Here is a 25929-nt window from a genome sequence, read left to right as displayed (position 1 = left end):
ACATTGCAGCAGATGCTAAAATTAATTCTTTTTATTAATGGTTTTCATTGTATCAAAAAATATTGTCAGGAAGAATAATTTTAGACAGTGTTAGTCCCCTATGCTCATTAATGACAGTTTTTACAATATTGAGCACATTCTTTAAAACATAGATGATCATTAATTTCTTCTTGTCCTTGAAGTAGCCCCACTATTGCATATCAATTTTTTTTTCTCAGAATGTTAGTTTTCTGCATATTCCAGAGTTACTGAATGCAATTCACAAATTTAGTTTAGACTATGTACATGTAGATCTACAAGCTAATATTCCAGGAGAATATGACAAAGGAAGATTGGGAACATTAAATTTCCTTGAAATGTTTTATTTTCTCAGGTTAATAGTATATAAATTGGTGATGCAAATAGAAAAAGAATTATAATTGTTGTTTTACAGAAACAGATCTATATTTGCTATTTTACAGAATATATCACTCTTGAATTACCAACTCCTTTTCTTACAGGTTCTGGCCTTAATGATTGTACATCATGTCATGACTACCTTACACTGGATGGTGGTATGTGCATAGAGTGCAGATCAGGTCGCTATTATAATATAAGCTCCCAGTCTTGTGAATCATGTCATGCGTCATGTCTAACATGTTCATCAGGAGGAGAGGGTGGTTGCACCTCATGTGAAGCTCCTAAATCCCTTCATTTAGAGTCTGGCACATGCAGAATGTGTTGTCCTGAGGGGGTCACAGAAGAGGACCATGGGCCCCCTTGTTGCTCATGTGATCCTGCAACTAGTAAGTAGAAAATAACAATGTTAGAAAATTTATTGTAAAATCTTTGGGGTCACTTTTCTCTTGATGCCATGAAGTAATTTTGCTTTGTTGTTCATTTATCATTAGAGCCAGTGCATTTTCTAAGTCTCACACTTGACTGAGTCTCAAGAGATATGAAATGAGATTAAATTATTTACATTTTAAAGTTTCCTTGGTTTATGAACGTCTGCATAGAATTAATGTTTAATTTAAACTTGATATTAGCAAATGGCTTCAAATACATATATTATATAATCGTAGCATCTAGATTTTACATCAGTATATACTGCATGGTAAGAACATATTATTTTCATCATATAAACTGAAAGTTCCTTTATTCAAATTTTACATTTGATCTACTTAATTTTTAAATGAAATTCAGTGTTACAGTGATCGTAAAGTTCCTTTATTAAAATTTTACATTTGATCTACTTCATTTTTAAATGAAATTCAGTGTTATAGTGATTGTAATAATATTGTAATGGATAATCTATAAAGCCCCAGGTACAATAATGGTAATGAGGATTTTGGCAAGAGGTGTTTCAAACTTTACTGAAAAGTTTCAAGGTTGTATAAATGACACTGAGTAAATGCCAACAGTATTTGTTTCTACATTATACAAAGCCTCGGTCTTAACATATAGGACTTACTTCAGCACAAGGTGGAACCAGTCATTAAAACAAGGTTATTATTGGCAGTTGGTTATCGACAGCAGGGGAGGTAGACCTGCCATCCAGTCGTTATGCATTCACTTTACTTTTTGGCCACATCAGAGACAGATGTTGTCTCTTCTGCTGCCTGCTGTTTGACTTTATTCTTTATCATGTCATTCTATTTTTAGACGTCTTTTCAGCCTCATTTTATCGAACATCCTTATTCTACATCTTTTTTTGTTTGTTCTCAAGTGTTTTCTTTCTGAATAAGTTTTTCTTTCGACTGCACAATTACTTGGAGTGCTGTAATGTTTTAGTCTTTCAGATGATGTAGAGATTGAGGGACATCGAGACAGAAGAGGGTTCTCTTGCTGCAGTGTGGTAGTTTCTAACCGTCATACGAGACCTCTGTTTGCTTTCCAGCATGGATCCCCCTCTTGACTCAAGGAGGAAGTTGAGGTTGGTGTTGCAGGACCTTTAGACAGAATTTTCGATTTCAACAAGTCATCTCCCAGACCAGTAGCTGTTCTGTCTATGGTTCCTGTCAGTGGGTCTTCCTCCGTCTTTGGGGGGGGGGGGAGTCTGGCATTTCCACGCTCCCTCCCCCTACCCCTACTCTCATTCCTGTTTTGAAGGATGAGAAGTCCTGGGAAGCTTTCCTTGATGAAGTTCTTCCCCTCCCTCACTCTTTTCGTTGTCTTATGCCATGTCGCAGTTTCTCCATCTTCTTTCTTCCCCTTCTAGAGACGTTGAATGGAGGAAGACAACTCACCTTCAGAGCTGCAGCTGCATTCAGCCAGTCGTTTCGGTTCGGGTGTGTGCTTCGTTACCGAGTGTCATAGCTGCAAGAGCTACTTCATCCCTCACCCAGCTTTTGACTTTGGATTTGCAGAAGTCAAACCTTCTTCATCGTTGCTGTAGGCCACAACTGTGTCTTCCCTAGACATGCCTCCCCCACTGCGCATCCGCCATCAGTGCTGCTCTTGCCCAGATCGTCATCTTTCCCCTTCCCTCCATTGTCCTTTGAGACATGGGCGAGCATTTCTTCAGTGCCAGTGTCCTAACGTACTAGGACTTCTTTTCCCTGCATTTTCCTTCGATAACAGGTCCTGGTTGTCATTTTCAACAATGCCACCACAGTTTTTTGGACGTGTAAGCCGAGATACACTCTCAGCCTCAGGGACCAAAAGTATCCAAAGTACCTGGTATTGAGGAATTTTGGCAAGAAGTGTTTCAGACTTTACTGAAAAGCTTTAGGGTACGACACTGAGTAAATATTTCAGTATTAGGGTACGACACTACACTGAGTAAATATTTCAGTATTAGGGTACGACACTGAGTAAATGTTAATAGTATTTGTTCCTACACTATACAAGCGCTCAGTCTTTACATATAGGATTTACTTCAGCGCAAGATGGAACTGGCCGTTAAAACAAGGCTATTATTGGCTGTTGGCTACCGATGGCAGGGGAGATAGACCTACCATCCAATCATTATGCATTCACTTTACTTTTTGCCCATGTTGGAGGCAGATGTTGTTTCTTCTGCTGCCTGCCGTTTGACTTTATTCTATATTATGCCAATCTGTGTTGAGACATCTTCTCAACCTCATTTTATCAAACATCCTTGTTCTACATCTTTTTTCTGTTTGTTTTTAAGTGTTTTCTTTCTGAACAAGCAGGGTTTTTCTTGTGACTACACAATTACCTGGAATGCTGTAATGTTTTAGTCTTCCAGATGATGTAGAGATTGAGAGACAATAAGACAGAGGAGGGTTCTCTTGTTAAAGTGTGGTAGTTTCGTAACCGTTGTACGAGACCTCTGCTTGCCTTCCGGCATGGATCCCCCTATCTCTTGATTCGAGGAAGAAGTGGAGGTTGATGTTGTGCGACCTTTAGACAGAATTTCCGATTTCGACAAGTCATCTCCAAGACCAGTAGCTGTTCTGTCTGCGGTTCCTGTCAGCGGGTCTTGCTCCGTCTTGGGGTAGGGGAGAGTCTCAGGCATTCCTGTTTTGAAGTATGAGAAATCCCAGGAAGCTTTTCCTTGATGAAGTTCCTTCCCCTTTCTCGCTTTTTTCATTGTCGTATGCCGTATCGTAGTTTCTCCATCTTCTTACCCTTCTAGAGATGTTGAATGGAGGAAGACAACTCGCCTTCGGAGCTGCAGCCGCATTTAGCCAGTCATTTCGGTTCGGGTGTGTGCTTTGTTGCTGTATGTCATAGGTGCAAGAGCTACTTCATCCCCCCAGGGTTTTGACGTTGGATTTGCAGAAGTCGAGCCTTCTCCTTCGTCTCTGCTGTAGGCCACAACCGTGTCTTCCCAGGACATACCTTCCCCACTGTGCATCTGCCATCAGTGCTCCTCCCACCCAAATCATCCTTTTTCCCCTTCCTTCCATTGTCCTTTGGGACATGGTCAAGCATTTCTTCAGTGCCAGCTTCCTAGCATACTAGGACTTCTTTTCCCTGCATTTTCCTTCAAGAACCGTTTCTGGTTGCCATTGTCAGCGATGCCACCACAGTTTTCCAGACGTCTAAGCTGAGATACACTATCCAAGGAAGGAAGAATTCATGGCCATGCATACTGCACAACCTTGTTCTTTGCTTCGCATTGTACAAGGAAGAGAGAGGCCCAGGGTAGGCAGATGTAGCCTTGCTCTTACCACAATGTTGCACAGCCATGACTTTTTTGACATTACTGCAAGATCGTCCTTAACCAAAGATTTGCTCTGCAAAATTTGAAAATGCACGTCCATGCAGATGTTGCACAACCTAGATACAACTCCCTTTGGTTGTTTCTGCTGCTTTCTTCCATTCCCTGTCTATGGACATAGACTTGGAGTTTCTTCTACTTAGCCTGAATGAGTGTCAAGTATGTGGATGTTTCTTCATTCCTTCACATTCCCACTCGAAAACGTTGCCACAGCAGGGCACATCCAGGGCCTCTCCCCCATCCATGTTCCTGTGGAGGTTGAGACACAAACAAGACAGCTCTTCTGAAAGTTTTTTCCCCTGTTCATGTGAAGGTTTCGTAGTGGATGGATCATTCTTCAGAGAACATTTCCCACCACAACAATCGCATGAACGGTTGGCTGACATTTGTGGGACATCCGTAACTGCCTCCCCAAACATTCACAAGGTTGCAATCAAGATCATCAATATCCCATGGCTCTGTGGGGCTGCGCCTCCGCTCTACCTTTTAAGAAAAGTCCCCTGGCAAACGAGAAAATACAAGTTACAGTACTTTAAAAATTTGTCATATTACATCAGCTTTTGTTTGCCAAAGGCAGGAAAAGTAGACCATTGAATATTGATGGTATACTATTGGTGGTTACTGAAGCCATCAACTTTCTTGTTGATCATTCCTCAAATTGCTTCCAGATATTGTTACTTCAAAACACATGTAAATCAGAATGGAACAACCTTGAAATAAATTACAAAAGAGAGGGGTATACTATGCAGACAAGAATAAGTAATGGAAATATAAAACAGTAAACACATCATTAGTACCTAATTAGAACCTCTTGATAATAGACCCCTCATTAGCATCTTTGTATGAAGAACAGATAGTGCCTCTCATCAGGCCAGTATGGGTATGGTAAAAAATCACTAAATGATCTGCTAATAGCGAAGAGTGGGAGTTACAAATACTGTAGTTATAAGACAAGACAGGAGGGAATGCTGTTGAGCAAGGAATATTTAACAAGGAGTCAGTAGTGTCTATGGTACTTTGTGATGTCTGTTTCTCTCCTATGGGCTTAATACCTATGTGATCACTGTTCATATCATATATTCACAGTGACTGAGCTATAACAGTCACTTTTGTTTTGCATGCACATCTTACAATACATAACAAATTTACTACCTTCTGTATCCTTTGATATTTTTGTGTACTCTCGTATTTATTCATCATATTGATAATTTTTGTCAGATATAACCAGAATGATACAGACCAGTACTGTACCTTCAGTTTTCCCTCTCTAAATTGTTCATGTAGTTTAAGTTAGACTATCTGTGGAATCTGGAATCAGCAAAAGTATACTGTACACACAGCCAAAAAATTCTTTTAGATAACTGACATTTTTTAACAGCAGGCAAATTTACCCTAAAGATTAATCTGGGATTTGGTGTATCTGTTGCTTGCAAAGTGTCAGGTGCTCACTAGTCCTATGACTGCGAAACACTGCTTTGACAACTCAAAGGCAGGAAAATCACTCTTTAATATTTCTGAAGGAAACTTCAGTATGATTTTCTCCATGAACTGATGGAGAACAAACAAGAAAATGGTCAGAATCATAAAACACTTTCACTCTTTCTTTTTAAACTTAACATCCTGCTTGTTATTTTCACTTTCTTCTTGAACTTACCACCATGCCTGTTGGTAAGCTAGTTTCTAGGACTTTACTTACCTTTAGTAAAACTAGACTCTAGGACAAGACTTCTTAATGAAACATTAGTTTTCTTAGCTTATTAAAGGGAAAGGAGAGATCATCCTGACAGTGGTGAAAAAAATGTTTATCAACTTCACCACACCATGCAAAATCATTAGTAAACATTCTTAATACCCTAGTAAGATAGCTGTTAATTGTGACTGCTGGATATCAAGTCCAAGAATTAGTTTTGACAGTATGGGTTACCAAAGTGTGTGGTTAAATGCTTGATTCTTCAGACTTTGGTCACTGAATGCCTGCCTATCCACAGCCAGGCGTTGGTAATTGTTACCTTCTCCTAATTTGGCTGAATATTAACAGCAAAAAGTAATTCTATTCATAACTATAAAGGGAATCCCCAAAATACTATACCTGTACTTAGAATTCTACTTATTACACAAACATTTTTGGGATATTATTAAAACCCCATGCTTACTGTGATTATGTTAGTACTGTATATATAGTATTATTAATTGCAGAAAGTGAAGTACAACTGATAAAGAATATATGTGCTTACCCTTATGAAAGGGAACAAGAGTAATAGCAAAATATCTCTTATCTTAAGCTTGAAGAACAAATTAGTTTGATTGAGGGTACTGATATTATTATCCTAAATAAAGGTATATACTGCATACCATAGATTTCTTACTTTGATCCATCAATAGTGCAAAGCTACAGCTTGAGTGTTACATGGCTGTTCAGGAAAAACAGAATATACTCTCCATATTTAGCAAGTCAAAGAATAATAATATTGAGGACAAGAGGCAGCTAGGTTACTGGAATATGGAGGTATTCTATAATCCCTTGAGAGTACTGCATAAACTTTGCTCTCATCTTACAATAAAATATTTTCTCCTTTTCCACTTGTAATATATACTAGTGCACTGGTTCTCAACCTTTCTCACTTCATTCTTCCCTTCATGAATTCTCACCCTTCGTGTGGCTCCCTTTCATTTTTCTCCAAAATTCTACCCCCCCCTATAAAAAAAAACAGGTAAAAAAGGATAAAATAAATAAATAAAATGATGAAGAAAACACCTTTGCTTTTTAAGAACTAAATTTATCATTAACTTAACAGTTATAATTATCTTAGTTGATGGATTTCTGTAGTATGGTTAATGCCTTAAATTAAATCACTACACTACAAAGGACTACAAAAAAATTTTTTTTTCTTCTGCTAGGACAGAGTGATGCATTTTATATAAAATCTGATTTCTAACAATTTTTTGAAATGTATAATTTGTAACAGTCTGGTATGGTCCCCATAAATTCTTGTCATGGCCCCCAGGTTGAGAACCCATGTACTAGTGTGTTTGTCTGATCTGTCAAATTAAAATAAAAACTAAAAATACACTGCAGTACATGAAAAACATTTAGTGTCAAGTTCTGTTACACAATTTTATAATCAGTAAGTTAGAATAATGGTGTTGTTGTGCTATCTGACCATCTTTTGGTATATCTTATGTATTTCCTCCCCAACATTTATCATTTCAAATGTTTAACGTGATGTAATGAAATTCATTCTTGTCTTTTTAACCACAGGTCAGTGTTTTGGGGCAGTATCAGCTGATAAGAGACGAATTGCATTGAGTTTAAATTCAGATTCATCACAGACCCCTTATAGACAACCCGACTTTTTATCTGCTACATCTCTTATTGTTATTATTTGCTTAGTAAATGTATTGATGTTTGGTGCTGTATTCACTGTACTTCAGGTATGTATTCCATTTCCCTTTGTTGATCTGAACTACTTTTTTATTCACTGTAAAAAGCCCTGCTAAGAAAAATGTTACCCATCTTAGTCATTTTGGATTTGTCGTACAATTAGAAAGCCTACCTTTTTAAGACTTTGGGCTAACAAAAAGTGTAAGGTGTTTTTCAGTTTATTGTGATGCATAGATTGATTCAGTACTCACTTAACTTCTTGGCCATGAAAGAGGGCACACAATTAAAATGCACACTTAGAGGCATGATTGATACATATGAAGACCTAATTTAAACAGACATTAGTACATGTTCATTGCAAATGGAAAACACATAATATCCTACCTTGGTAAGCATACAGCAGTTTGGAAAGGAGGCCACAGATGTTCTTAACAGTTGTGTGACTTTGATGAGGAACTTTGATTCAGTTTATAGAGCTGCATTCTCATTCAGCCATAGGGGGGCACTTGGTACTTAACCTTTCCATCTGTATGTGAACATTGGAAGACTTCATGCTGTAGTGAAAAAGAAAGATGCATTATTTATCCAAACCAGTAACTAATTCTCCTGAATTTTCATTCCAAAATGGTAGACAAAACAAATTGATGTCAGGCATTACAACAGATGGCAAATGTGAATAGTTTGAATATCATATTGAGGCATACAACTACTTATGACAAAATTATAAGCAGTACGTATGACTGAGTACCAGATTTATTACTTGTTTCTTTTACTTTTCAGGTAAGATCGAATGGTTCCTTGTGCTGGTCAAGAGATTATTCTTACAGATTTCTTAAAACAGCTAACATGTCCGAAAAGGTTTCATTAACTTTAGTACCGTTTGTGGAGGAAGATGATTCTGAAGATGAACGAGAACATGAACAGTTGTATATGAAAGCATAAATAGCCTTTTTATGAAAATAAACAATTTTAGAGTGAGATATATAACAATGAAACAGGAATGTTAGACTACAAGTGACTTTAGGATTTGGTGATGTATTCATGTCTGCAAATCTCATGAAGCAAGAAATTAACTTTTATTTTCCCTCAGGTGATACTTGTGATTCTTTTGTCAGATGTGTGTAACCTGCCTCATTTTGGAAAGCATAAACAAAAGGGAAGTTTTGTTACCTTTGATGTACATTTGTTTTGTGATGAGAGAAGGATGCTACCTTTCAATCAGTGTTGTGCCATGGCAGCAAAGTATATTCAGCTTTAGCATTTTTCATTTGAAGAATATTTTGTCACTGAATTGCCAGCTGTTTTTTGTTGTATGATATTTCCACCTATATTAATTTTATCTTTTCCTCATTGCTGAGGTATTACACCAAAAAGAATAAGATGCCAGTTTTGTACTTCATTGTAATCAGTAATTGTAATCAGTAACAGATGGATACTACATCATCATCATTCCTTCACAGAAGGTCATATCCCACTTTTTGTTTAATTTTCATTAATACTTCTCCATCTCCATTGTGGTGAGACATAGAGGCATTGATGCTCAGTTGAAAAAAGGGTATTAATGATGTCAAGTTAATGATTTTAAGGAATTTCATTTTCAGAAAACATAATTTTTATGTATTTAAATATGGTTAAGACATATTGCCCTCCATCCTTGAAGATATCAGGAAGGGGAGATTGATATCAAAAAGGAATCTCTTCTCGTAATATAGACATTACAATAGTTTTACCTTAGAATATAGGTAATTTTTTTTTTTATTGAAATGGAAATGTTTAGAAAATGCAAACATCAATTATTTTAGTTCCTAAATGATGACTTAGTTTTCCTATGAATCTCCTGGCTGTATAAAGAAAGTAAAAATATACAATTTATGGCACATAACTTACGTGCCTAATGTCCCCCCTTCCCCCTTTTTGATACAAGAAGGGAGCAAACATTTTCAAGGTAACAGTATCATTTCCATTTTAGCTCATTATCTTGACATTACTCAGTCGAGATTTAGTGCTCATTTAGCATGGCATTTGAAACAATTTCCCAGACATGTGATTTTATATGTTGTCTGGCAGCGTGATGAACTGTATTATAGTACTGCATCTTGAATGTAAGGTTTTTGCCATGTCTGCTAATGAAGTTGTTAATAACCTGTATTTTAAATGATTCACAGATCATGATGTAGTTGTGGTAAAGTCATGGGAGAGTGGAGGATATAAAGTTTTTAATATGCTCTATCTAAATCTTGGTCTTAAGGTCATATTTAGTTGATGAATTAGAACATTGTTCACTAAAAGAAATGCAAGCTATGAAATTTGAAGGAGCGAAGATACTAAATCACAACTGACAGGATCTGTGTATCTCTTAAAAGTACAATACCTTGTATGTTTGTTACAAAGTAACTGATACCTAAGTTATGAAAATACCAGAACTTTTCCTGTTTGCAAGACTAAGTATGGTGCTGGTGCAGTGGGTAATACTTGTGTGATACATCATTGGGCATAAAAGTTAACGTAAGAACAATGTACAGTGGGGACAACAAACCTTCTCCTCAAACTCTCCTCACCAAGACTGACTTCCTTTCACCTAAAATATGAATGATAAAATTTCAGTATAAAATTCATAGTGTCTTATGTGGTGTAGCATTCAAATTCTGTCATTGAAAAAGTCAACACTAAGGTATTGCATATATTGTATGTGAAAATATGTAATTCACATTGATAATTAAAACTTTCTTGGTGGGTCAAGTTTGACAATTGAAGCATAAAATATTGTAGATAAATTTCATAATGTCACAAACAAGGACATAATGCCTTGTGATAAGGTGGCCTTAATGTTCAAAAAAGGTAGATAGTTGTTTTATATTGCCCGTGTTGTTATTTGGACATGAGTACCCATACACGCTAAGTTATGTCAGAATTACATTGGTATTTTATAGTAATTTCTTGCTGTAGTGAGAACCTTCCCATATTTGTGCAAGTCTTTTGTTACAATGGTAAAATATTAAGACATTTAGCGTATGAAAAATTTTTGGACCTGGGAAACCTATTGAGACTGTGCTGCACCTACATTTATTTTTATCCCCTTCATTCAGTAGTGTTACTGGTTAGTAAATGGGCATGTGAATAACATCTTACAGCATTTTTACCAAGGCAAAAGAGATTACTTCATGTGAAGAGTTGTGATATCAAAATACTCTTTATTTATTTACATTAAGGGTTTGTGTAATAATTTTTTTTGTAATTACAGTCGTTCAAGCTTCTTTTTAAGCTCAAACTTTGTAAATATGTGTGGGCTTGATCTAATAAAGAACTAGTCTTATAATAAGACTCTAAAATGAATATTAATCCATTCATATTTATTGTAACATCTAAGGAAGGTCATTTACCACTATGTATCTTCCAAGTAAATGACTTATCCCTGTAAAGAATTGTAAGAAGAAATATAACTGATTGAATGTTGACTTCAAAATTACTGTAAAACTACTTTGTATGCAGTACTCCTGTATAAAAAGTTAAATCTGATTAGTGACTTCGTAATGACTGTACAACCAGCTTGTATACAATACTTCTGTATAAAGCTGAATCTGATTGACTGACTTCAGAATGACTGTACAACCACTTTGTAAACAGTGTTTCTAGTTTCATGATTTATACTCCACCCATAAATTAAGTTGCAAATGGTTTGAACATTTATTTTGGAGTACTTAATATCTTTACTTCCTGTATGGAGGTTTTATTTAAGTCACAGATTTATTTATTTTAGAAAATACTGTAGTGTTTTCAAATGTTTTGAGATGTAATGTTGCAAGACTTTGTACATGGGAGCAACATGAATTACCATATCAACTTTTTCCAGGTCCCTCATATATTGTATCAATAGAATTCTTAAGATTTTACTTCAAGAAATAACATTATCTGAAGATATGTATGAATCAGTTCAGTATGGAGATAGACTACTTAGAGTGCTAGTCAGTATTGTCACAGTAGTGTATGAGATGTATGGATGATTGAATATTTATATGGAATACGTACTAAAGTGTGATATGTTCATGTGCACAATATCTCAGCAGAACAAGTGGACCCATTTTCTTATAGGCCTCTGCCTAATCTCATATGGCTACTTACTATATTAACAACTGATTTGGAAGCATTAACAGTAAAAGCAGTATTTTCTCCCTCGGTAAATATAGCAGTTGAGAGACAAATTGTGGTTAGAACAATAAGTGCAGAGTGTAATAATATAGATTAAAACATTAAAAAAAATGTTCATGTTAATCTTTACTGTTATTAATAACAAATTCAATTTTGGTTTTTATTAAAATTTTAATTACTCTCCCTCAATCTTTTTAACTCTTGAGCCCAACTGTTACCCATTGCTGCTCTTCAGACTCATCCACATTGCTTTGTTTTGTGCCATGTCAGTCCAGTCATCATGCGAGTCTCTTTTCAGTATCCATATCCCATATGGCTCTCCATAAGGTTATCTTTCTATCATTCAACCGACTCAGTGATCATCTTTCCTTCATTTAATTCTCCAATTACTGCTGATAATCTTCCTGTGCACATGCTCTTTGCCTGCCCCATGTCAATTGGTATTTTGTTGTGGTACTGAAATTCATGAATATGACATTGTCTCTGGGAACTTAACTCCATATCAGACATAAGTCCTTCAATCCTAATCCCCCGTAGTGGGGTAGTGCCATCAGTGTACCGAATGAGGTGCACTGTAGGCCTTAATTAAGGTTCTTTGCAGCGTCCCTTCAGCCCTTAGCTGCAACTTTCATCCCTTTTACTGTACCTCTGTTCATATTCTTTCATCTGACTTTCCACCCTAACACTTGCCTCACAGTGCAACTGTGAGATTTTTGTCCTGTTACACCTCACAAGCCTTCTTACTGTCAATTCCCCTTTCAGCACTGAATGACCTCATAGGTTCCAGCGCTTTGCCTTTGGCCTAAATTCTATATTCTATTTTATTCAATCTTACTTGTTATCTTTTTAGAATCAATCAACTCTCAATTTTGATACTTGGTAAAAGTCCAAGTTTCAAATCCATATAGTGCTGCTGGTATTATAATGTTGTTACAGGTTCACTATTACGGCTTTGGCTATTATTCTCATGACTTGGAGACTACTTTCATAACACCTACGAAGCCAAGATTAAATTAGGTCAGTGGTCTCTTAACAAAATGGTTTACTCATTAATAATAAAATTTTTACCAATATTCTGTTCCACATATCTAGTATTTTTTACTTTTTTTTTCATTACTGTGAATTTTACTTGGTTTACCTGCAATCCCTTGTTAAGACACTGCCTCTTTGAATGGTTGGTAGAGAGCCCTGATACAATATTTGGTATAAGTTAGTCTATGGCTATAAGGATCATCAAACATACACATCAATGTGAAACAGTTTGAAAACAATCAACTTTTTTAACATATGTCCATGTTATCTGAATATGTAAGTTGACAAAAATGGTCACAGCAATGAAACACTTTTTCAAGTAGCAAATTTTTTTTATATCAAATGAAAGATTTTATTGGACTATTATTTCCTGTATACAGCACTAAGGTTGGTAGTTAAGTGTTCTCCCCATCTGAATGACAAAGCAAGTGCATCCCATAGTCTATTCATCTTTTGTTCATTCCTTCATGGCTCTGTAATTAATTCAGTTGCTGAGTGAATTTCACAGTAGTTATGAAATAGGATTCATATTACAGGTTATTCAGAAATTTCCACAGCTGTTTATTAGTTATAATTATGTCTGAATAAAGAAAACAAAAATATTAGATGTTGTTACTAAAAATAATCATCCTCAAGACATACTGGATTTTACCTGGAACATTCAATCGTGTTGGGTTGAACTGACATGGTTTATGATTGAAATTTAATACATCCAAGTTGATAATGGAAAAAATATTTAACATTACTACTTCCTCAGTTGCCAAATTGAGTTATGTACATTTTTTAGAATGGTGACAAGGTAAAGGGGTTTCTTGAAAATATGTTATCAAGCTTTCATCTGTGTAACTGCCTGTAGAGCAGAGTTTTTAAATATGAAAAGATTAATTTAAACCAAGAAATGTGTGTTCAATCTATGAGAATGTTGAGAACATTGTGCACTTGAACATGTTTCTCTGAACTGATTGTAGTATCAAAAGAGACTGAAGTAGTATTTTGTATAATTACTATAGGTAAAATCTAATTGATCTTTCACAGTGAGAGTAATTTAGTTACTTTTGTATCTTAATGTAAATAGTGTGGCAATGTCATAGGACATTAAATATACAATATTTGCAATGTTAATATAGTATAAACCATTTTTTTCTTGCTGAGAAATTGCTGACTTTTCTTAAGCTGTATTACTCCCTCTATAAAGTATGAACAAAACCTTTTATTCAGTAAAATATTTTCTAGAATCATGACATAATAGTATGATTATTATTTTAATTTCTGAAAAAAATCTTTCTAATTTTTTTAATACTGCATTGTATGTACATAATTACTGTCTCATTGGAATTATTATCCATCAATAAAAAATACCAAATTTTAAAAATATAAATGGTTTAAAATATTATAGTGCAAATTGCCCTCATGGTAAAACATTTTAGTTTTCGTGAATATATGCAAATTTAAAGTGTACTGTATTGTTATTGTTATACTGATGGAGTCGGAACGAACAGGAGTAAATTAATGATCCTAACAGAACTTCTTTTTTTCATGCGCAAACAGTACAGTGTTGGACATTCCTCTGTCCATTATAACAAAATCAGTGTAAACTTCAAATATAAATATTCAAAAATTTCCATTGCAACAGAAATTACTTTTTTTTATTTCATACATGTTCCAGAATATTTCAAACAATTGCAAAAAAATGCAGTGCAGTACAGTATTGTTATTGTGAAATACAACTCATGCCATGTTCTCTGATCCAGTCTGGTTAGACTGCAAAAGCTATGTAATAACATTTCACATTGTACATATCCTAGGAATATATATATATTTAATAAAAGTGTTATAATGAATGGGTTTTTTTCCTACAAGGATTCTTCACTGTAAAGAATATTAAGTTACTTCTGTATTGCATTTATTTTTTTACTCAAAAAGAAAAGAGAAGACAACTGATTTTTGTACTTTAACTTTTTGATGTTCAGTTTTGTTACATTTGCATCAGATACATGACTTTCTACCTTATACTTTTCATCAATTACTTTTTCTCTCTTCTCACTTTGGTATCTAATATCTTTAAATTCACCTTGTTCTGGTTTTACTGTAATTCTAATTACAGAACAGATCCTTCAAGTGAGCTTCATGACAGCTCAACATCATAACTAAGTGGTCTTGTTTCAATGAAACCAATTCTATATTTTGAAGAAACAAACCTTATGCTTCAGTGTGAATTGATGACCATGTACTGTACACACATTCCTAAAAAGAGGATAATTATCCCAGTTTCTCACTTAACAAGTACAGGCAGTTCCCCGCTTACTGGCAGCATTGGTTAACAGCGTTTCAGTTTTATGACACCTGGCTAACAATGACGTTAACCAGTTTTCGGCGCCGGTAAACGGTTTGTCGCCATAAGTAAGAGGTTTATTGGCGTAGGTAGGCAGTTTATCAGTGCCAATAGCTGGTTAACGGAACCCTTTAAGCAGTTTATCAGTGCTTACGGCATCATAAACACCATTTATTACCATAATTATTGTGATGTTCCAGTTAACAACGATTTTCGGTTATCAGTGCTCGGCTGGGAATGGAACCCCTGCCGTTAACCAGGGAATGCCTGTACCAAGCTTCAGTTTAGGAAAGCCACATATGTACCCAGTAGTCAGGTTGTTAGGTTTTGCTAGCTTAGTCAGTCATCCAAAAGAAAAACAGATGGCTGATTATAAAATAAAAATAAGAAATACAAGAGTCAAGGACCACACATCCACCTGCAAGCATATTCAGTTTAAAGGGTATCACTGTGGATGAAAATAATGAAATGTGAGAAATTGGATGAAATGAGGTGGTGAGAAGTAGAAAAGTAAACAGCCTTTCCAGGCTAACAGCCTGGAAGAGGCCAAAAGTATTATCAACATATTAAAAGTATTTGACAAGGACCACTGACAAAAATTTATAAATTCCAAAAGGCATACCTGAAGAATCTGTCCTTAAATCTTAGACCTTAGTAGTACCCCTCCATTTTGATAGTTATAAACTCCCACGCCAGCAGGAAGACGACAGAGCACAAACACAAACAATTTTATCTAGATCTAACAGAGCACAAACACAAAAAATTTTATCTACATCTAACAGAGCTCAAACACAAACAATTTTATCTAGATCTAATTAGCTATCTGTTTACCTCTCCTTTTCAGGGTGAACCTTGGTTCGTGCATTTATTGTTCTGTTTATTTCTGTCTATGTGAAGGGGACGGGGATTCTGTGGTAGGTACATATTTAAAAATTAGGTTTTAAATAAAAATTTCCATTTTTTAAATGAATCTTACCCCCTATTATGACAGCTGATTCCCACATTGAAAATCAAGGGGGGTAACTGTATGGGGACCCAAAAACTAAACCCCAAAGAGAATAAAATAATTTCTGCCAGAAATGGACTCTTACTTACCTAATGTTTAGAATCCACCTACTGGCACTGCCACTAGTCAAGGACTAATTCATTAGGCCACAAGGATCTCAAAAATCAGTGAAGGTTCCTTGAAAGAGAAATTGTTCTAAGTCTTATGACAATGAGACAAAGGTCTTTGTGTCTAGACCTGTAGAGCAATGATGATAAAGAATGAAGACCACTGCCTAACCCAAAACTCGACATTCCCAACTACTGTAGATAGGAAAACCAAAGTAGAACTACCCTAACTGTTCAGGATAAGAGTTCCCTGCTGAAACAAAGGGTGAAAGAGCTCTACAATCTTAATACTGAATTTCTACATCCCCTAAGTAATGCACAGCAAATAATCTACATAGCACTTCATTTACAACCTTCTCCAGGGCAAGGTTTTTCAGGAAAGTAAGAGGTTGCCACAGCTCCCATGTTGTGGAACTTGACCTTCAATAGGGGTAAAAAGGATGGGTCCAGATTGGCCCACTTCTTCAACAACATTCATAAGGAAGAAACCACAGCATTCTAGACATTAGTATATCTGGCCTCCTAGGGTTAAAAAAACGTGTTGACGTTACGTATGAAATCCCTAGTCCTTTGCACATAAAACATCAGCACACTGACTGTCAGGGAGGAAACTTTCCACCATCTGAAACTAGGAAGGACAGAATGGGGATTAGCAAAAACGAGGTAGGGCTCAAGATATGATATCATTCTTTGCCCTAAAGACTGACAAAAAGGAAAGGACTGCTCCTTGGGATGTAAAGACCTCACTGCAGGAGAAGGCCTGAATCTCACTGACCCTTTTAGCAGGGGCCAGCAAAACAAGATTAGGGTCTTAATTGTCAAATGTTTACGTGAGGCTACATTCAAGGATTCAGAAATTTCAGCAATACATCCAAATTCCATCCCAAAGACCTGACAGGGGACTTATGAAATCTCCATCTAGAGGGAGTGTATAGCTTCCTAAATATCCATTTTAGTGGAGACATGCAAACCAGAGTGCCTTAACACTGAGGCTAGCATGGAACAATACCCCTGATTGCTGGGACTGACAAACCTTTGGTATAGCAGAGGTACTTCAAGAAATTAATCAGATTATAGTTACGGGTGCAGAAAATCCCTCTGGAATGGCACCTGCCTCTATTAACCGACCACTGTCTCTGGTACATGGTTTATTGTTGCCCCTTGGAATCAATGATGGCCTTTCTACATTCCTGTGGAAAGTCTCTTGCTTGCAGGAGACAGTCAAGAGTCTCCATGCAGTCAGCTGCAGCATGGGGTGGTTATGATGAGACCTCCTGCAACAGGGTTGTTTGACTAAATCCTGCCTTAAAGGAAGGAGCCTTGGCTGATCCACCAGAGGAGGAAGAAGAAATGGGAACCACTCCCAAATGAGGCCACCAAGGAGTCACCAAGGTCATTCAAAAACAAAAGTTTGACAGAATTTTACTAAAACCCTTTGTAGCAGAGCAAATAGAGGAAAAACAAAGGTCTAGACCAGACCAGGCATCTACTACCCAAGCCAGAGGGTCATGTGCTGGTGAGCAGAGCATTGGCAGACCATTATTGAATTTTGTGGTTTGCAACCCCCACTCTGAAAACAGCACTTGATTCTTTCTGCTGAGCTGGTCTGCCACAATATTTAAAATCCCCAGTTGAACTGTGGAAGGAGAAAGGCACTACTTTCTTCCACCCAGATGAGTATGTTGCTTGAGATGGGAACCAAGGACTATGACTTCATGCCTTCTTGATTTCTCAAGTAAGCTAACAATGTGATGTCGTCCAAGAACAATGCCACCTTTCTGCCCTGAACTAGCTTTCCAAGGCCACAAGAACTTTACATACTGCCAGCATCTCTTGCTGATTTATATGGAGCTCCCACTCCTCTGGGAGGGTTAGGAAGAGGCAAAGCTGTTCCCGTCACTTAGCTACGGAATTTGTAAGAGAGTGAACAGACTCTCTAAGAGCATATGATACAGCCTGTTCTATAGTCTCTAAAAAGTCCACAAGGTCATTACGCAACTGTTGCTTCTCCGAAGAGCCGAAACTATTACCTTGGCAGCCTCATCAAGCACCACAATTGTCATTTTGGTACATGACATGATTTCCATTTCATAGTCTGGCAAAAAATTCCAACTCCACAGAGGTTAAAACTGCTTTTCCAGAAGAGACTGCCTTATTGGGATTGAGAGAAAAAAAATTTGAATCCTTCGTCTCATATAAGACTTTCCTTCTCTCATACAACTAAGGAAAGGTGAGGAGGACTTAGCAATTTTTTGGCAGAGTCCAACCTATTAAGTGCCAACTTGACTAGCTCTGGAGATAGAAGGGGTTCTACCCTTGATTCCAACTTGGCTGACCTAAGTGACCTTGAGTCCTGGATTACCACAGCCTTGAAAAAATCTGGAAACGTAACTGCACACAAACGAAGAAGTTTCTGAAAATCAGAGGAAGTAACCTGCTCTTCTTCCTCATCAGAGACCAAATCAGGAACCTAGGGATTCCCTGCAGAAGACACAAGTTGAGGTGGTGGTGGTAGCAGCAGCAGAACCCCTAACAGTTTTCAAATCTTACAAAAAAGACACCCTAAACTATGAAGCACACACTTACTTTAAAGAAGAATTGCTTTCTGGTACAGCATCATTACTGGCTCCAGAAACTGAGGGCTCTCCCTTAAAGGCATGCTCCTTAACAGAAGACTCTGCAATAGGTGTCAATGCCAAAGATACCCGAGTAGCCAATGACAAAAAAAACCTGTTACAAATCCAAATTCTGTGCTACTGGAATCAAATCTCCTTGGAGTAGATGATCGGCTAACCTCTTGGGCAAAGAATCTGAAAGGTGGCTTAAAGACGGGGATAAAGAATGCTTCAAAAAGGCTTGAGAAGGCCCTGGGTCCTTAAAAGGAAACAAATACAAAACCTGTTGAAATCCAGATTTTGAAGGCAAGCTAGATCCTTAAAATCACCCTGAACGCCTACAAGAAGGCCTGAGGGTAATAGGTGGGAATCAAGACTTGCGGCACGAAGTATAAGATGAACAGGAGTTGTAGCGTGGTGACTTGTAATATCACAGTGCTACAGGTAACTACGTTCTAGAGCAAGCAACCAACACCTTTCCCTAGGAGATTAGGTGACTTACATAGTAACAAATAGCACTTCAAGTACTTATGAGAAAAGGGAGAAGAAAACACAGGGGAATGACTGTTGTCATAATTACGGTCCTTAATACCTGAGGAAACCTCCCACGATGAAGAGTAAGAGCACTCAGCACAGAAAGAGGAAAACTGCAGCACTCCCAAAGCACCTTTAACTGAAGTGATTGGCAATCCTAGAAAGAGATCACTAGGAGTTTGTGACCCCTTGGAAAGCATAGGAGAAAGAGACTTGGGCCTATAGCAAGCGTGCTGCATCCAGCCTACCTTCAATGCACTTAAATTTACAGCACACATCTTTCAGTGACCTAACCCAAACCTACATGCAAATCATGCCAGGTTCATCAGAGGAAGGAGAAACAGGAAAGAACCACTTCCCCTCCCCAACATACCCCACCCACTGGGTCCCAGTTCTTGGTGTTGAGCCTAAAATCCAAGCAGGGGGACACATGGTCTTCCAGGCAGCAACGACACCTTGCGGCCATCGCGGAGTTCACCTGCTCAATCAAGTATCTCCCCGGCAGGAAGAACCTAGTAGCAGACGCCCTCTCCAGAATTGAGCTCAGCATGGTGCAGCTCGGGATCAGCTACGGAGACCTCACCCAGGAGCAGGCCGCCGACCCAGAGAATCCAGCCTACTGCACCGCCATCACGTCCCTAAAGTGGAAGGACGTGGCCCTTGCCCCCGGGGGACCAAAACCCCTGTGCGATGTCAGCACCGGCCAGCCTCGCCCCCTGGTGCCCGCTCCTGCCGCCGTCTGGTATTCGACATCATCCACGGGCTGTCCCACCCCTCCGGCAGGACGACGGCCAAGCTGCTGACAGAGAAGTTTGTCTGGCATGGGATGCGGAAGGACGCGAGGACCTTGGCGAGACTTTGTATCTAGTGCCAAACCATCAAGACAGAGCGTCACACCGAGTCTGGGGTGGGCGAGTTTCCACAGCCAGGTAGGCAGTTTGGTCGCATACACATTGATGTCGTTGGCCCTCTTCCCCAGTCAGGCGGGGCCAGATATCTCCTGACGGTCGTCGACTGCTCAACCAGGTGGCCTGAAGCAACGCCCATGCAGGAAGCCACCGCCAGTGCATGCACCGTGCCCCTCCTCTCCAGATGGATCAGCTGGTTCGGCGTCCCGCACCACATAACCACCGACAGGGGCCCTGCCTTCCTGTCCGAGATGTGGTCCGCGCTGAAGAAGGCAATGGGCTGGGGGCGCCGTCGACGATCTGCTCCAGGACGGCTCCGCAGGCGATGCTGCTGGCATCCGTCATCAGTTGGAGGGGAGCGCTGGGGTCCTGGTGGGCCAAGGCGGTTGCCTCGGCGAGGGCGGCCTTCGCCAGGGAGAAGGCCAGCTGCTGGCTGGGTCCCCACACTAAGGATTTCGGCTGGCCCTTCAGGATCTCTGTCAGGGGGGCCACGGTGTGTGCGATCCCAGGGATGAATCTCCTGTAGTAATTTACCATCCCGAGGAACTCCTGGACGGCCTTGATGGAGATAGGGGTGGGGAACCTGGTGACGGCTGCGACCTTTGATGCGAGTGGGCGGACGCCATCCGGGGATATCTCATGGCCCAGGAAGTCAGCTTTCTTGATGCCGAAGTGCACTTGTCGAATCTGTCAACGAGGCCGTTCTCCTGCAGGCGCTGCAGGACCGCCCGGATGTGCCTCTGGTGCTCTTTGTGGGACCTGGAAAATATGAGGATATCATCCACGTAACAGACGCAGAAGTTCAGGTCCCCCAGGATGCTATCCATCAGCCTCTAGAAAGTTGCCCCCACGTTCCTCAGACCGAAAGTGGAGAAGGTGAACACGTAGGACCCGAAGGGTGTGATGATGGCAGTTTTCAGGATGTCCTCTGGAGCAACTGGAACCTGAAAGTAAGACTTTAAAAAGGTCTAATTTAGAGAATACCTTGGCCCCGTGAAAGGCCATGAGATCCTGCATGTTCAGCAGGGGGTAATGATCAGGTTCAGTTGCGAGGTTGAGCCGCCTGTAGTCGCCGCAGGGTCTCCAAGAGCCATCCAGTTTCTGCACCATGTGGAGAGGAGAGGCCCACGGGCTGGAGGCCTTCTTGCATATGCCCATCTGCTCCATCTCGGCGAAGGCGTACTTGGCCTCCTGAAGGCGCCGAGAGGGAAGCCTCCGGAATTTTGCGTGCGCAGGGGAGCACTTTGTCTTGATGTGATGGTAGATGCCATGTTTTGCTGGGGCCCCGGGTACCTGACGGAGCTCGGGCTTGAACACGTCGGGGAACTCCTTCAGCAGCTGGGCATGGTGGTGGGGGGGCGACAGAGCAGATGGTAGGCACGCAGGGTCCCGGTGCCAGTGGGAGGGACTGGCAGGAGTTGGTGTCAAGGAGACACTTGCAACCAACATCGACTGCCAGCCCGAAGTGGGCGAGGAAATCCACACCCAGGAGTGGGGTCCTTACGTCCGCAACGATGAATTTCCACAAATACCTCTGGCCAAGGATGGAGATCAACAGGAGCTTGGTGCCGTAGGAGAGGATGGGGGACCCGTTGGCGGCCGTAGGGAAGGCAGCTGGGTCCGATAGGTGCTTGCGGTCCTCTCTGGATGGTGGAAATACTGAACGAACGGCCCCGGTGTTGACCAACATCATCCTGCCGGAGATGGTGTCGCGGATATAGAAGCCTAGTGGTTTTGGGCTCCTGGGCTCCTCTGCTGCCATGGTGGCCTGTTCTGTTGGCCGCCGCCTCCCCTGTTTTTTGGATGGGCGGATGAGCAAGGGGCTGGCAGTTCCGGGCATCCTTGCCGTACTGCTGGTGGTGGTAGCAAGGGCCTGGTGGGTTCTTCTTGTGATAATATGCTGGCCGCCTTTTGGTGATGACGCTTATCTCCTCCTCTGTGCCCTCCTCCTGCTGAATGGAACTGATGGGGTGTGCGGGTGCTGATGCCCGCTTCGCCGCCCTTGTAGAGTCAGTCAGCTGCTGCACCATCCTAATCAGGTCCTCGAGCGGCATAGTGTAGGGATCAAGGATCTGTGTTCAGACCTCCGGCAGGAGCTGACGGAGGAGGATCTCCCTCAACAGGCTGATCTCCGACTGCCTACCGCTGCTGTCGGTGCTGGGGAGGGTGAGGTCGTCCTGGATCACGCCCCACGTCTCCATGGTGGTCTGGTCATGCTGCAGGCTGGTGACGAGGTCGAGGGCGCAGGCGGCCCTCTCGGCGGTCGGCAGGGAGCAGGTCTTGACGAGGGTAAACGTCTGAGTCCGCGAGGTTCGCTGTTAACTGAACGTGGGAGGGAATGTCCACGTCCATGCTCACTGTAGCACTCTTAATTGGAGCGGGATACTCACGTCAATACGCACTTAGGGCGTGCCATGTGAGTCTGTTAATGACGCTGGTGATTTGCCGACGAGAGTCAGCGCGTCACAACGCTGGTTACAGCGCCATGTTTAGTCCGTTAGGGGCGTGGAGTAGTTCATGGAGCCAAGACTAAGTCGCCATATAAGCCGGCTAATGGCTCCGGGAACCACTCTGGAGTCACCACTTTAAGGTGCTAAATAATGAGCAGGAGAAAAGTTACTGCTGATTTATTCAGGACACAGGCGGTTTATATAGCGGTGGACTGACATCACGCCATGGAATACAATGAGAATCAAGGGTGACCTGAGGTCAATTACTCTTGACAATAATTACAATGAATAAATACAATTTGAGTTACAAAAATGGACAATGATCAAGCTAACAGCAATCTGATACATGTGCAAAACATATGCAATATAAGTTAGTAACAGGTATAAATTTACATAGATCAGTTTGGTTGACCCGCTACTATGGGAGCGGTAAAGAAAAAGGGTCGTCATCACAGAAGACCTGCTTAGCGGGGACTTTACAAGTCTAACTGTAGGGAAGCATTTGGTGTCAGGCCAGTACCTACTGTCAAGTGCATGTCTGATGGCAGGTGAGCGCCTACTGACAAGAGAGCTTCCAATGCAAGGCGAGCACCTACTGGCAAGAGCTTCCAACGCAAGGCGAGTGCCTACTTCCAGGCGAACACCTGCTGCCATCTAAGTGCCTGCTGTCAAGTGAAGGCACAATGTCAGGCGAACGCCTTCGAGTGAATACTGAATCATCTGGCAAGGGAAGACTACATGAAGAACCCAGATACGATTCACTAGGAGTACGCGGCCTAGAGCAAGGGTTACAGGGTACAAAATCAGATATTGAGTGATGGCGCTTAACCTTACCTAGTATATCTGCCTCCTACCTAGTTCCTGGTTCCTAAATGCTCATTCCACAAACGCACTTGCAGGCACACTAATACTGCTCGTGTCATGTGCAGTTATACACAGTAACTTGAAACAGTTTGACTTTATGGCTTTTTCTTTCATACGGTGACGAATTGTCCCAGTCTACCAGGGACAGTCCCTATTTTCACATCACTTGCCCTGGCGTCCCCAAAAGGTCAGGAAATGTTCCGACCTGTGTCGTTTTCCAACGAACTGCGTACTTTTCCCCAGACCCATACTTTCTGCCCATCATGACGTCAGACGGGGTTAGGTGACCTCCTCCTGAGTCTGACACCTACTAGTGCAGTGTTGCCGAAACATGGACAAATCTACTTAAAATTGTTTTAATAAATGTAAAAAAAGTGATTGTAATTAATTTGATAAGGAAGTTTGTTGCTCTTCAGGAACGGGTGTCTTTCAGTCAATTTCCCCAAATTGTTTTTGGCTACAAGAAGGCTTCCACCCTCCAAACCCACTGAGCAGATCTTGCCCCTGAGGTCGCAGGTTACCCTGAGCAAAATCTGGTCTGAATATCTTTCATAATGTTATTAGCCTACATTATAGAAACTGACACTGACTTCCCTTATTTACAACTTACTCGCCTTAGCATTACTGTACTTTAATATTTCATCAGCCTGTTTATTTTCTGCAAGAAGAATGCCACTAAACTAATTTTTACCGAAATCGCTTGATCTTGTCATAAGGCAGCAAGTAGCCCCACGACTAGCTACATCGCTTCTAATGCCAAACGCCATATACTGAATACGGGGAGCTTTGAGAGGAAAAAATGTGAAGGGGAAGCAATACCAGAAAATCAGGGAGAGCGGCAAGAGTTGCTATTTGAAATGTGAAAAATGAGAAACTTGCTCCTAACCTCACTTCATGACCTAGAGTTAGAATCTGTTTCTGTCTTTTCCTATTCTCATCTGCTTCTCGCATCTGCTAATACTTTAAATATTCTGTCTTTTCCTATTCTCATCTGCTTCTCGCATCTGCTAATACTTTAAATATTCTGTCTTTTCCTATTCTCATCTGCTAATACTTTAAATCATTAATTATATCATCTGACAAACCAATACAATGACCTCGCGATCACTGTTCCTATATTTAACACATTGCTTGTGACTGTTGTTAACTAGAGTGAAGTCGGGTATGTACCCTTCTTACCTTCCAGACTGGAAACGACTTGTCTTGCTCTTCTTTGGAAGATATATCCTATATAATGACAAATATAAAACACAAGAAAACACAAACCAATTTCAGATAACGATCTAATCAACGAAATCACGTAAACACTTTCCTATACGTCCTCGTAGACCGACGACAGAGACAAAAGTGAAAAAATGAATGGAAAACTACAGAAGCTCAAAATGGCCAAGGATAGAAGAATGTCACTAAACGGCGATGTTTACCCTTTGGTGGAATGTCTTGGCCATGGACATTATAGCCTTGCTAAGCATGTGTGGCATTCCTTGAATAACATAGCGAGCGAGGAAGAGAGAGAGAGAGAGAGAGAGAGAGAGAGAGAGAGAGAGAGAGAGAGAGAGAGAGAAGAAGGAACCACCCTAAATTACCGGGAGTCATGCCCTGTGTAATGCGAATACTTTATGAGAGAGAGAGAGAGAGAGAGAGAGAGAGAGAGAGAGAGAGAGAGAGAGAGAGAGAGAGAGAGAGAGAGAAGGAATTACAGATTTTTAGTTAGCACAAAGACTTCAAACTGCACCTAATATATTGTACCAGAGACCTTGACATTGTATGACCTTTTTGTTTTCTCTAATATCAATACTTTTTTCAATAAAGTTAAAAGTCTATTTAGACCGAAAAAAAGTATTTGAATTTTTTCATGTTCAGTCTATGTGGACTCGTGTTTAAACTTTAGACCGAGGTGATTTGGGACATAATATGAACTCTCTCTCTCTCTCTCTCTCTCTCTCTCTCTCTCTCTCTCTCTCTCTCTCTCTCTCTATTCTCCACCTCAAATTGTGTATATATGTAAGCTCCCACCTTTCTTTCTCTATTCTCCACCTTAATTGTGCATATGTAAGCTCTCTCTCTCTCTCTCTCTCTCTCTCTCTCTCTCTCTCTCTCTCTCTCTCTCTCTCTCTCTATGCCCCAACTCCCATTGTGTATGTTTGTAAGAGCATCGCTCTCTCTCTCTCTCTCTCTCTCTCTCTCTCTCTCTCTCTCTCTCTCTCTCTCTCTCTCTCTCTCTCTCTTCACCAGCGTCCAGCACGAGTCTTCAGGTATGAGAAGAACAGGACCCGCAACCAAAAGTACCCCTGTCCATACACTCATGATCTGGGGGACTGTTCAAGCATCATGCCTGGAGCACCTGCAAGAATGACTCGTACACCTGTTCTCCACCAGGTG

General features: G+C 40.3%; 1 protein-coding gene and 1 long non-coding RNA gene across 3 annotated transcripts in view; one reads left to right on the top strand and one right to left on the bottom strand.

The window, feature by feature from the left end:
* Fur2 (furin-like protease 2) overlaps positions 1-14572 on the top strand; it is a 583898-nt gene extending 569326 nt beyond the window's left edge. For both annotated transcript variants that reach the window (XM_067111734.1, XM_067111733.1), the window contains exons 21-23: positions 501-785; positions 7431-7603; positions 8334-14572. In XM_067111734.1, coding sequence (XP_066967835.1) covers positions 501-785; positions 7431-7603; positions 8334-8495 — 620 coding nt within the window. In that variant the 3' untranslated portion in view covers positions 8496-14572. The remainder of the gene's footprint in view (positions 1-500; positions 786-7430; positions 7604-8333) is intronic.
* Positions 347-25152, bottom strand: LOC136843387 (uncharacterized). Its single transcript, XR_010854539.1, has 3 exons — positions 24727-25152; positions 7938-8107; positions 347-782 (listed from the first exon to the last, which is right to left on the bottom strand). It is a non-coding gene; the product is annotated as an uncharacterized lncRNA (long non-coding RNA).
* Positions 25153-25929: the final 777 nt, after the last annotated feature.

This window comes from Macrobrachium rosenbergii, chromosome 11, assembly GCF_040412425.1.
Source record: "Macrobrachium rosenbergii isolate ZJJX-2024 chromosome 11, ASM4041242v1, whole genome shotgun sequence".
NCBI lineage: Eukaryota > Metazoa > Arthropoda > Malacostraca > Decapoda > Palaemonidae > Macrobrachium > Macrobrachium rosenbergii.
This window is presented reverse-complemented; position numbering and strand designations above follow the sequence as displayed.